This window comes from Nicotiana tabacum, chromosome 11 (genome assembly GCF_000715075.1).
Source record: "Nicotiana tabacum cultivar K326 chromosome 11, ASM71507v2, whole genome shotgun sequence".
Classification (NCBI taxonomy): domain Eukaryota; kingdom Viridiplantae; phylum Streptophyta; class Magnoliopsida; order Solanales; family Solanaceae; genus Nicotiana; species Nicotiana tabacum.
Window position 1 is genome coordinate 180,566,714 of NC_134090.1, and position 13,016 is coordinate 180,579,729.

At 33.3% G+C, this 13,016-nt stretch overlaps 2 protein-coding genes across 2 annotated transcripts; both read left to right on the forward strand.

The window, feature by feature from the left end:
- Positions 1 to 1,931: 1,931 nt before the first annotated feature.
- On the forward strand, positions 1,932 to 4,756 carry LOC142166158 (uncharacterized). The gene is made up of 6 exons (XM_075224584.1): positions 1,932 to 2,097; positions 2,191 to 2,639; positions 2,706 to 3,098; positions 3,255 to 3,440; positions 3,543 to 3,774; positions 4,314 to 4,756. Exons 1-6 carry the CDS (start codon positions 1,932 to 1,934, stop codon positions 4,754 to 4,756), a joined length of 1,869 nt encoding a protein of 622 aa, XP_075080685.1.
- Positions 4,757 to 5,598: 842 nt separating this feature from the next.
- On the forward strand, positions 5,599 to 6,261 carry LOC142166159 (secreted RxLR effector protein 161-like). Its single transcript, XM_075224585.1, has one exon. It carries the CDS (start codon positions 5,599 to 5,601, stop codon positions 6,259 to 6,261), a length of 663 nt encoding a protein of 220 aa, XP_075080686.1.
- The last annotated feature ends 6,755 nt before the right edge of the window (positions 6,262 to 13,016 follow it).

The following is a 13,016-nucleotide window of genomic DNA, read 5'->3' on the forward strand; positions in this document are numbered from 1 at the left end:
ATTTGAAGTTTTAATTTCGTTTTTTTTCTTTGTTCCTTTTGTTGATTGTATTTAAGCTATTTCATGAATTACTAAATAATAGCTGGAATAAGAAAATAATATCATAAGTTAGTCTGTAATAAATCAGTTCGGCAAAACAGGTTAATTCACTAGTTATGAAGGCTTCAAGATTATAGGTTGATCATGAACAAGTAGCTAAATTTAGCTAAAACACGAATTTAAATTAAACATCGTAAATTAGGCATTAAGGCATGACTTGAGCTTAAGCAAGATTAGAAGAACGTTTAAGTCTAATAAACTTTCTAATAAGTTTTAGTAATTATGGTTAAATCTAGTTTCAAATGATTGTGAATAATTAATCTCAATAATATTTTTTTTAAAAAAATAACAATGCTGAGTTTTAATCTAGCTATATTTGTTTATTTTGAATATTAGTTGTTGAATTTTTATTTTAATTATAATTTCAAAATTAAGAGTAAATTTTTTTTTTATCAATATTTGTATTAATCAAGCAATTAGCATGTCATGTTTTCTTAAAATAATAAAAGCTAGTAATTAATTAGGATTTTTCTTTCTTTATTTTAGAGACTAATTTTTATAGAAAAAATGTAATCGCTTTAAGATTTGTCCATTTAAAATAAATGAGATGAGCCTCGCTTAATGAAATGTATAGATTTCGGGGCCCTCAATAAATGTACAGTTAATTGCTTAGAATTAGGGAGGAGCCGTTTTAGCAAATTTCACGGCCCTACCCAAAATAATGACACGCTAGTCGCTCTAGGCGCGTATTTAATAATGTTATTTCCTTAAATACGGGTGTGCATTTATGTAACCCAAATCTAAATCTCAACGGAGTTGAAATGTGTCGATAACCATGGGTGCATTGATTGCGACGTGATTTGAAATACGTTTTCACAATGTTGCAATTTTTCGTAAAATAATAACAATAAATAAAAAAAAATAATAAAAGCGGCTAAGGGATAAAATTTGCACATAAGTTTATAATACGTATTATATTAGATAATCAAGCCGAATATAACAGTTAAGCGACCGTGCTAGAACCACGGAACTCGGGAATGCCTAACACCTTCTCCCGGGTTAACAGAATTCCTTATCCGGATTTCTGGTGCGCAGACTGTAATAGAAAGTCATTCTTTTCCTCGATTCGGGATTAAAATAGGTGACTTGGGACACCCTAAATCTCCCAAGTGGCGACTCTGAAATAAAGAAATAAATCCCGTTTCGACTGTCCTTTAATTGGAAAAACTCCCTTGCCCCCGCGAGGGCGGAAAAAGGAGGTGTGACAGTATTTACTCGTGCACGCCACGAGTGCTTGAAATTTCAATACCAGAACCTATTCATGCGTCGTACGTACGGATATTTAAAACCTGAGCACAAAGTTTTGAAACCTCGGCATGGGTACCTAGTACTTATATCTACTCAGCACAACTACGTGGAACCTCAACGGGTATCTACAATGCACAACACGAGTGCTAGAAATCTCAATACTCGATACATACCCTTGCTCCGCATGGATACATGGAACCTCAGTACAAGTTTTCAAAATCTTAACATGGTATCTCAGCAGGAGTATTTGGTAGTTAGACATCTTTCACCCTCCAGCTTGAGGGGGAGTATTGAGAGTTGATAGTTAAATAAGGTCATTACACACACACGCGTGAGAGGAATATGTAGGTCGGTTATTTTGGTTAAATATTGTTCACTCTTGTAACAGAGCATAACAGAGAATGAAATAAAATTTTCTCTCTTCTTCTTCACTCACTTCTTCTCTGAATTCTCTAGAATCTAATGTTTAATCTTCCATGCAACTTTAATTCTATCATGGTATCGGAGCGGGTCATTGAAATCGAGTTGAAATTCTGCAAGATCTGAACATCGAACACTGATTAGAAGCTTTGATTTCATCAGCCATGGCGGAAACAAGAAATCTCCCAATTGATCACAATCACCCTCTGTTTTTAGCAGCTACAGATACACCTGGAGTAGCTTTGCACGATATCAAGCTCACCGGACTGGAAAATTATGATTTGTGGAGTAAATCGATGCGGATGACACTTTTGGTGAAGAACAAGCTAGGTTTCATAGAAGGAACTTGCTTGAAAAGCTCTTACAAAGGAGAATTGGCGAATTAGTGGGAGAGATGTAATGTTGTTGTTCTTTCATGGATAGGACGTACAGTATCAGCAGAATTGCAGTCGAGCATCATTTATGCTTCAAATGCAAAGACAATATGGAAGGAATTCAAGGAGAGGTTTGATAAATCTAATCTCACTCGTTTTTACCTTCTATGGAGACAAATTGGATCATTAAAGCAAGGTACTGACTCTATAACATCATATTATACGAAAATGAAAGACCTCTGGGATGAGATTAACCTATTAGTTCTAGGACCTGGTTGTGATTATGAAGAAACTAGACCTTTTATTGACCAATTTAAGAATCTATGTTTATTACAGTTCCTATTTGGGCTTAATGAAAGCTATAGTCAGGTGAGAAGTCAGATATTGCTTAAGACGCCAGTATTGACTGTAAATCAAGTCTATGCTTTGGTCATTCCAGAAGAAAATCAGCGTGAACTAAGTGTGCTTGAGATAAATAGGGAACCTTTAACTATGATGGTAGGATAGAATCAAGGATATAAGGGTAAGAAGATTGGGATTGTTTGTGAACACTGTGGGTATAAGGGACGTCTCAAGAAAAATTGTTACAAGATTATAGGGTATCCTCCTGACTTCAAAGGCAAGAAGAAACAACAAGGACAAGGAAACAGAACTTATGCTAATATGGTGACAGAAGAAACTACAAGCTCATCTCAAGGCCAAAAGATGGGACAACTGTTCATTGAAGGTCAATACAAGCAGATACTGGAGATTCTAAATAAAATACCTACAGGTGATTGTCATACACTAATGGCAGGTATAACCACCTTGTTGTATGATGCATCTTTATATGAATGGGTAGTAGACACAGGAGCTTCTCACCATATCACATGTGATAAAGAAATTCTATCTCACATAGAGAACATTGAGCAACACAGGAATCATAAAGTACAGGTTCCAACAGGTAGCAAATGTTCAGTAACACACAAAGGAAAAACTTCAATTCTGCAAGGCTATGAACTAAAAGATGTGTTGTATGTTCCATATTTTAAGTTCAATCTACTGTCAGTTTCCAAACTGACCAAGGAGTTGCTATGTTGTGCTCTATTCTTCCCTGATTTTTGTGTATTGCAGGGCCTTTACAATGGGAAGGTGATGGGGATTGGTAGAGAGAATTGTGGACTTTATATTCTGAAATGGAGAGATAAACTAGTAGCAGCATTGGTCACAAAAGACACTGATGAGTGCAGTCTTTGGCATATGATATTGGGACATCCATCAATAATGGCAATGAAGTACATTCCTGCCTTGAAGAATAAAGTAATGGATGGTTTACAACATAATTGTGAAGTATTTCCTTTAGCTAAACAAAGTAGATTGAAGTTTCCTCTCAGTAGAAGTAAGACTGAGTGTATTTTTTAGCTTATTCATCTTGATGTCTGGGGTCCTCACAAGATGCCTACATATGATAGGAAATACTATTTTCTTACAATTGTGGATGATTTTAGTAGATACACTTGGGTATGTTTGCTGCAGACTAAATGTGAAGTTGTAACAGTGTTGAAGGATTTTCTTATAATGGTAAAGACTCAGTTTGACATGAATGTGAAAGTGCTAAGATCTGATAATGGAAGAGAGTTTTTTAATTCCAGTTGTAATGAGTTATTAGCATCCTTAGGCATTGTGCATCAAAGAAGTTGTCCATATACACCCCAATAGAATGGGGTGGTGGAAAGAAAGCACAGATATATACTAGAAGTGGCTAGGGAATTGCAGTTTCAGAGTTCTGTTCCTAGTAGATTTTGGGGAGATAGCATAGAGACAGTTGTTTACCTCATCAACAGATGGCCTACGTCCATACTACAAGGAAAATTTCCTTATGAAGTTTTGTATAATAAATCACCTGCTATTGATCACTTAAAGGTGTTTGGATGCTTGTGTTTTGCAAGCAATTTGCCAAAAGGTGATAAGTTTGCAAAGAGAGCAAGAATATCAGTTCTCATAGGTTATTCAGAAGTTCAAAAGGGCTATAGATTGTTTGACTTAGAAACTAAAGCTATTTTTGTAAGCATGGATGTTAGCTTTAGAGAACATATCTTCCCTTTTAAAGAAAGTGTAACCACTTCACAAGATCCATTTCCACACAAGCTTCTATACCTCCACATCTTGATACCTCATTTCCTATATCCACAGACCTTCACATTCCACCTACATACAATACACCAACCACAAAGAACACAAATACACCTACTATAGAAGTCCTACACCTTGATCACATAGACCAAAACACAGAAACAACAGAGGTTGAGCATGGTGAGCAAGATACCTACACTGACTTAGCTCCAAACACTGAGTCAGAGGTAAATGTTACGCCTGACAATAGTATACCTGTGATTAGAAGTGATCACGAGCCTAGAAAGACTACTAGGACATCCAAGCCTCCAGTTTGGTTGAAAAACTACCAAACTACTCAGAAATTCTCTGGCCAATGCTTATATCCATTGACTAACACCCTTACTTATGCTAATCTCACAGCATGTTATCAAGCATACCTGCAATCTTTTTCAGCTGAAGTGGAACCTACTACCTTTCAGCAGGCCTCCACTGATAGCAGATGGATTACAGCTATGGAATAGGAGATTCAAACTCTTGAAGATAATCAAACTTGGGAGATAGTGGACTTACCAACAGGGAAGCAAGCTATTGGTTCCAAGTGGGTATACAAGATCAAATACAAGGCTAACGGAGAGGTAGAAAGATACCAGGTAAGACTGGTTGCTAAGGGCTACAATCAAAAGGAAGGGTTGGACTACCATGACACATTCTCACATGTAGCAAAGATGGTCACAATCAGGACCATTATCAGCATAGCAGCTGCCAAGGGTTGGCTTCTATCTCAAATGGATGTCAGTAATGCTTTCTACAAAGGGATCTATATGAAGAGGTTTATATGCATCTACCTCAAGGATTTCATAAACAGGGGGAGTTGAAAGTGTGCAGGCTTATGAAATCTCTCTACAGTCTTAAACAAGCATCTAGGTAATGGAACATAAAGCTCACTGATGCACTTGTTCAGAATTGTTACAAACAATGTTCTTTTGATCATTCCCTATTCACAAAGCATCAAGGAGGAGAGATAGTCATCATATTGGTGTATATAGATGATTTGATGATTACTGGGAGCTCCCCCAACTTAGTCAATAATGCCAAGAAAGTCTTACACAGTAAGTTCAAGGTTAAGAACTTAGGCAAGCTGAGGTACTTTCTGGGAATTGAAATATCAAGGTCAAAGAAAGGAATCTTGCTCAATCAAAGAAAATATGCTTTGGAACTAATTTCAAAAGTAGGATTAAGTGGTGCAAAACCAGTTGCAACTCCTATAGAGTTGAATCAAAAATTGACAACTGTGGAATATGATACATGTGTTGGAAAGACAGGAGATTTAGAGCTGAAAGATAATTCAGCTTATCAATGATTAATGGGAAGGTTGCTATACTTAACAATCACCAGACCTGATATAAGTTTTGCAGTACAAACTTTGAGCCAGTTCATGCAAAGGCCCAAAGAGTCATATATGGAGGCAGCATTGAAAATAGTGAGATACATCAAAGAGGCACCAGGCATAGGATTACTGATGGAAGCAGGACCTATCGTTCAACTTGTTGCTTACTATGATTTAGACTGGGCATCATGCCTTAATACAAGAAAATCTGTGACAGGATATGTTGTTAAATTGGGAAATTCTTTGATATCTTGGAAATCAAAGAAGCAACCTACAATAAGCAGGAGTTCAGCAGAAGCTGAATACAGAAGTATGGTTGCTGCAACTGCTGAGATCACATGGTTAACAGGATTGCTGGAAGATTTAAGAGTTAAAGTATCCAAACTGATTACATTGTTCTGTGACAATAAAGCTGCAATACAAATAGCTGGGAATCCAATATTTCATGAGTGGACAAAACACATAGAAATCGATTGCCACTTTGTCAGAGAGAAAATCAAGACAAGGCTTATTACTCCATGTCATGTTACTTCCTCCTTACAACTAGCAGATTTCCTAACAAAAGGACTGACTGCAGCACAACATTCCTTCCTAGTCTCCAAGCTTGATGTGTTAGACATCTTTCACCCTCCAGCTTGAGGGGGAGTATTGAGAGTTGATAGTTAAATAAGGTCATTACACACACACGCGTGAGAGGAATATGTAGGTCGGTTATTTTGGTTAAATATTGTTCACTCTTGTAACAGAGCATAACAGAGAATGAAATAAAATTTTCTCTCTTCTTCTTCACTCTCTTCTTCTCTGAATTCTCTAGAATATAAGGTTTAATCTTCCATGCAACTTTAATTCTATCAAATAGGACCTCTTAAAATCTTAACACGAGTATTTGGAACCTCGGCACGTATACTTAGTATCTCAACATGAGTACTCGGTACCAACCTATGCTCAATACGGGTACTTAAACCTCAATACGACCTTTCAAAATCTCATCATTGGTACTTGAAATCTTAGCATGGGTACTTAAAACCTCAACACGGGCTCTCAAAACCTCATCATTGGTATTTGGAACCTCAACGCGGCTTCTCAATACTTATGTACGCTCCACATGGGTATTTAAGACCTAAGCACGAGTTTTAGGAACCTCAACACAGGTACTTGGAACCTCAACAGGGGTTCTCGAAACCTTAACTAAGTTTTTGAAACCTCACAAGGTACTAGCAACCTTAGCACAAGTTTTTAGAAACTCAACACGGATAATTGGAACCTCAACATGACTATCCAATAACTTAGCTCCCGTTTAGCCATGGATTTTGGCAAAAAAAATTCAGAAATTTTTTGAAGACACTGTTGTTCATGGAATATGATCAATTTTTGAAAAAAAAAACAATTTTTTTTCAAATTCTCAAAATCTGGTTTAGGGTAGTTCTTGGGTGAAATTTTTTCTTTCACACACAAAACTTCAAGTTTTTTCAGATAAAATGCATGTCCAAACACAGTTTCAACATCCAAAAATTATTTTTCAGCACAATTTCAAAGATTCTTTTCAAGTTTCAATTAAATCTATGTCCAAACACTAGCTTAGTACGAGTATCTCAACATGATTACTTTAGCGCTTGAAACTTTAGCACAGATTCCTAAAACCTCAGCACAACTTGGACCCAATTATGGATCTACGTTGATAGGTTTGGGTGATTTAAGACCCATTACGTTTGGAGTACTATGCTATTTATTTATATAGAGAAACTAATAATGCACACAAATGTATTGTTGAGCACCCCTCTCTCTTCATGAATTTCAAATTTAGAGTAGTTGAGCACCTATAATTTAAAATTTTTGGATTCGCCATTGTTTGGACCTGCAAGTATTTGAGAGTGTTTGGCTAATCTACGCATTTGGTAAACACTCAAAGTACTTATAAGTCAAGTTCTTATAAAATAAAATTAGCCAAAGTAATTTTAGTTTGACCATTATTTTTACTAGTTTATTCTTAATAATACTTTCTAATTCACAAAATATTTTCCCAAAATAAATTTCTTGACTTTCTCTTAATTCCATATTCGTTGTTAATTCTTTTCTTTATAATTTTTTTCTTAATTTATATTTTTTTGGGAAAAAAAATCATGGGTATTTTTGTCATTTTAACAAAAGAATAACTTATCAATACTTTTTTTATCAAACAAATTAATTACTTATTATCAGTTTCAACATTTGTATCCAAACACGTAAATGCTTATTTTAAAAATCAGTTTCAACCGTTAAAAAACTTTTCAACACTTCAAATTTATCAATTATTTATAATCAGCTAATTCAAACGGGTTCTTTTAACAACAGTACCTCACTGGTAGTGAGAATTTGAATGAATTGAAAAGATAGTAGCAATAATTGGACAAAAGGAAGAACCGGCTTTATTTGGGAAATTGACACTGAGTTTCCGTACAACTTGGACCTGCAACCCTAACCGACAATCCAGTTCTTTGGATCGGACGGCCCAAAGACAGGAAAAGGACCCGACATGATTCCGTTGTTAGATTTAATCAGCATCTAAAACGGAAATTACGCCACGTGTTTTAGACTTAGATTTGTTTATAAAGCATTAAGAAATTTTTATTTTTTAAAAAAATTAATTAATTTTTTTAAAATAAGCGTTCATTCATAATTTTTTTAATTTTTCACTTGAATATACATTTTAAAATATTTAAAAAATTTGAAAAACTCCAAAAAATTGTTTTTCAAAATTTACTCAGATCACTCACAAAATTTCAAAAACAACCCAAAATAATATTCATATCCAAACAAAGCTCTGAATTTCATATACCATTTTCACTTGAATTTTTTTTTTACCTTTTTTAGAATTTTACGATTCTTATGTCCAAACGCCCACTAAAAGTAAAGAAGTGGGTAAAAATAGATCATATAATAGTAATATTTATGTGTTATAAATTTTTTGAAAACTTCTAATATTAAATATGTCGTAATAATTTTATGCTTATAAAAACTTCTTATCATGATAAAAAAAAATATTGATTTCAAATTCAGAAATGTACTACTATTATATGAATGAACAATAGAGAAATAAGTCACATAAACTGAAATAAAGGAGATAAATTCAATACAATACGTTAATTACTTATCTTAATCTTAAGAAATGGAAAATGTCAAATACTTTACAAAAAATATTAAATCAGTGACGACCGAAGAGATGTTAAACGTGGATGCTCTCCACTAAAAATGTCAACAAATAATTTTTTTTTACTTAATTAATACTCCCTCCGATCCATAATAAATAACTTTTTAGTTTTTGGCATACCTCTTAAGAAAATACGTACTTTTAGAGAAAATATGTATTCACTATGCTACTCTTAATTAATTATTACTTTGACACATTGAGATATGTAAATAAGGGCAACTTTTAAAAAAATAAAATTAATTCATTCTTGATTATGCAAAACCACACTTATTTTGGACCAAAATAAAAAGATCAAAAGGCCACTAATTATGGATCGGAGGGAGTATATACAGAGGCGGCCCAACGAGTTTTGTGGCCTAAAGCCAAACTTTATGAGGGGCCTTAATTTTTTTTTTTAAATTATTTATTTATTTGAAGTCTATTTTTCTAGAGTTTCTTAGATACAAAGTTATTAATCATTTTCTTATAATCAGTAACTCCTAATAAATCATTGTTAATTGACAATATAGCTAATTTATTTAACTTTTGTTGAGACATTGTTGATCTTAGGTAAGATTTTATCGATTTTAATTTTGAAAACTTCTTTCCGCTGAAGCGAGAGTAACAAGAGTTATTACATTATTTCATAAGCAATATAGGCATTAGAAAAAGAATCAAATCTTTTTATTTGACCGAGTGTATCAATTAAGTTGTTATCTTCTAATTGTACTATTTTTCTTAATACTTTTAATTCCGAAAATAAATATAAACCATCAATATCGAATTGATTATTATGCTTTAAGGAACATTCAAGATTAAGGCAATATTTTTTCAAATTTTCATCATCTAGTGATCTTAATTTTTACCGCTAAATAGAAAACCAAAAATATTTTCATATGTTTCGCATTGTTCAAATCTATTTTAAAGTAAAAAAAATAGCTTTGTGTACTATGTACTTTTTGAAAGATTTTGAGATTTATTTTTAACATACTCATCAAATTGTTACTTCTTATATATCACACGTTTCTTATAAAATTCGGGTTCGATATTCATTTCAAGTGCAATTTTCTTGGCAGAAATTATAGCAGTTGCAAATCCTTCTTCTCTATACGTGTTAAAGAAAGAAATCAAACTTTTTCACTTCCCGGAACTTTTTTTTTAAAATTTATACATAGTCTATTATGTGTAACAAAAAATGGGATCCCCACAAATGTGGGGCCTAAAGCAATTGCTTTACTTGTTTTATGAAAGAGCCGCCCCTGAATATATATTAACAAATTGTTATATTATTAATATACTTTTACATGTTACAGTAGACTATATATTTTATTTTTTAGATTATAATATTAAACTTATTGCAGATAATTAGATGTTCTTATAGGTAAACTTTTAATCTGATTATATGTGAAATTTTTATATTTTGTACGTGAAGTTTTTAATTTAATTTTTGGAAGAAAAAGAAAAAGAAAAAAATCAGGGATATAACTACAACTACCAAAATAGTGCATGAGGCATGAGCTACAAGCTCGCGTGCGTGACACCTCATGTGTTAAACCTGCCACCCATCTCATTCTTCACGTGATTTCAATATCTCCATTGCTTTTTCCTTTTTCTTTATTTTTATTTGAAATTAATTATAGTAGTTAGCAATATATGTTTATTTCCACGTAAGGGTGGCCCTAGCCTTTCGGCTATGGATTCAATTAAATCTATAAATTTCGACATAAAGTATAGATTTATATATAAAAGTTTACTAAAATCTCAACAAATATTATATTTAAACTCATAACTTTCCGCATAGGGGCGGCCGTAGCGTTTCGGCTATGGGTTCAATTAAATCTATAAATTTCGACACAAAGTACAGATTTATATATAAAAATTTACTAAAATTTTAACAAATATAATATTTAAACTCATAACTATTGTTCGAATTTTTCCATCCTTTTTTCTTAATTTCCAAATCTCAATCCGAAATATATTCCTCATACACAAAATAACAGCATGTAAAAAAAAAAGATGATTTATGCCTTAAGTCTTAAATATGTATCTAATTTAAACATATTAATTTTGTAAAGGCGGAGCCAGAATCTAAAGTTTATGGGTTCTGAATTGATACTGAACTCATAGATATCATAGTTACTGGGTTCGCAATTGAATATTATTCATACATATCTAATAATTTTTTTTAATAAGAATACAAAATTTAAATGATAGTTATTCGATTCGTCCGAACTCATAATTGATACTCTCCCTCTAGTCCTACTTATTTAATTAGCGCACACATATAGGGGATTACTATTGTTGAAAGCGAAGAATTCATATTGGAAACTTTTGATTTTATCGAACAAGCTAAGGAAATTCACATTGAATATGCTATTATAAATGTTGAGTGTGAATAAGTATTTTGTCAATATTTATTTTAACCCTGGTTATGTTAAAATGTAGTTTATTCGCGTGGAATATTTATACCAAATTAATCAATGCAAAACATATGTTTGTACAGGGATATTCATCCCTTAATTTTGATTAATTAACTTTGATTAAGCGATATATATTTTCATTTTAAATTTAATTTTTAAAATTATATTATTAGATTTGATGTAAGCACTCGAATAAATATTAACTTTGCATCACATGGTTTACTTAATTCTATTTTTACGAGTAAAGTATGCATTCAATTGACAAGCCGTGACCTGTTTAAACTCGTGATATGCGATTTCGATGTTGACGTTTTAACTACCGAGCTATCTCCACATAGAGTATAATTTGAGGAATTTTATTTATACGAAAAATACTTATACACATTTGGCGTTTAGTTAAGATAAATTTAACATTTGACCTCAAACAACAACGACCTAGTAGAATTTCATCAGTGGGATCTAAAAAAGGTAGAATGTACGCAGACCTCACCCCTACTTCGGAGGGATAGAGAGGCTGTTTTGGGGAGACTCTTAACTCAGAGACAAAAGATCCGTAATAACAGCGGAAATTAGAAAAATAATATCAGCAACGTGCGAGACAATCAATAAATGGAAGGATTAACACAAATAGTTGGAAAAAAGTGAAACACAACATAAACCATTGGCAGTCCTAGACAAAATACTAGCTGAATAGCCGGTACAAAGAGGAAAAATGCTCGACTACCCCCTAACCTACAACCTTAATGTTCGACCTCCTCACCTTCCTATCAAGAGCTATATCCTCAAAAATTTAGTGCTGCACCATGTCTTGCTTGATCACCTCGCCCCAATACTTCTTTGACCTCAGAATTTCAATAATAAAAATGAGAATATATACATATCACTTATATTCATGATTTAGTAATAAAAAACTTGGGAGAAATTAAAAAATAGTCAGATTTACAAGTGGTCATTGAAAAATAGCCACAGTTTCAAAAGTAATCGAAATTTAGTCACTTTTCATGTAAGGATAAATCTGAACGAAAACACTGTTCAAAATCCGAAAAATATTCTAGCATAACATACTGGAGTTCCAGTATAATATACTGGTCCAGCATAATATGCTGAAAGTTCATACACAGGTGCTCCAATCTCCAGTATATTATGCTGGAACTTTCCGCGTGTTGGAGTTCCATCATAATATGCTGGAAGTTCATATACAGGTGCACAAATCTCTAGTATATTATACTGGAACTTTCCGTGTTTGCAGCAAAATAGTAGCTATTTTTCAATGACTTTACAAATGTTTGTTATTTTTCAATGACCAGTCCGAAAACTGGCTAGCCTATGCTATTTTTACAAAAAAAAATTTTATGCACAACACATTTTATATTCATTAATTTGATATAAATACTGAAGAAAAGTGATACCATGTCTTGAACTACCCTGGCCGATAAGCTAACTTGGATCAATAATATCACATGAAGGAAAAGTTTAGATTATTAAAAATTGATTAAGGAGTCCCACATTTTGATTAACCACTTAGTTTAGGAATCCTTTGGCCAACTTTAGATGCTTTAATTTAGATTATACATAATTTAGGCCCATGATATGTAGTTAAAGCTTTAATACAATGTCCCTTAATCCCCATATACACTCCAAATCTATAGACTAATCTCATCTTTTTGTTTCCTAGGAATTTCAAGTACCTGGGGTCGTTTATTCAGGGGTCCGGGGAGATCGACGAGGATGTCACACACCGTATAGGGGTGGGGTGGATGAAATGGAGGTTAGCGACGGGAGTCCTGTGTGACAAGAAAGTGCCACTG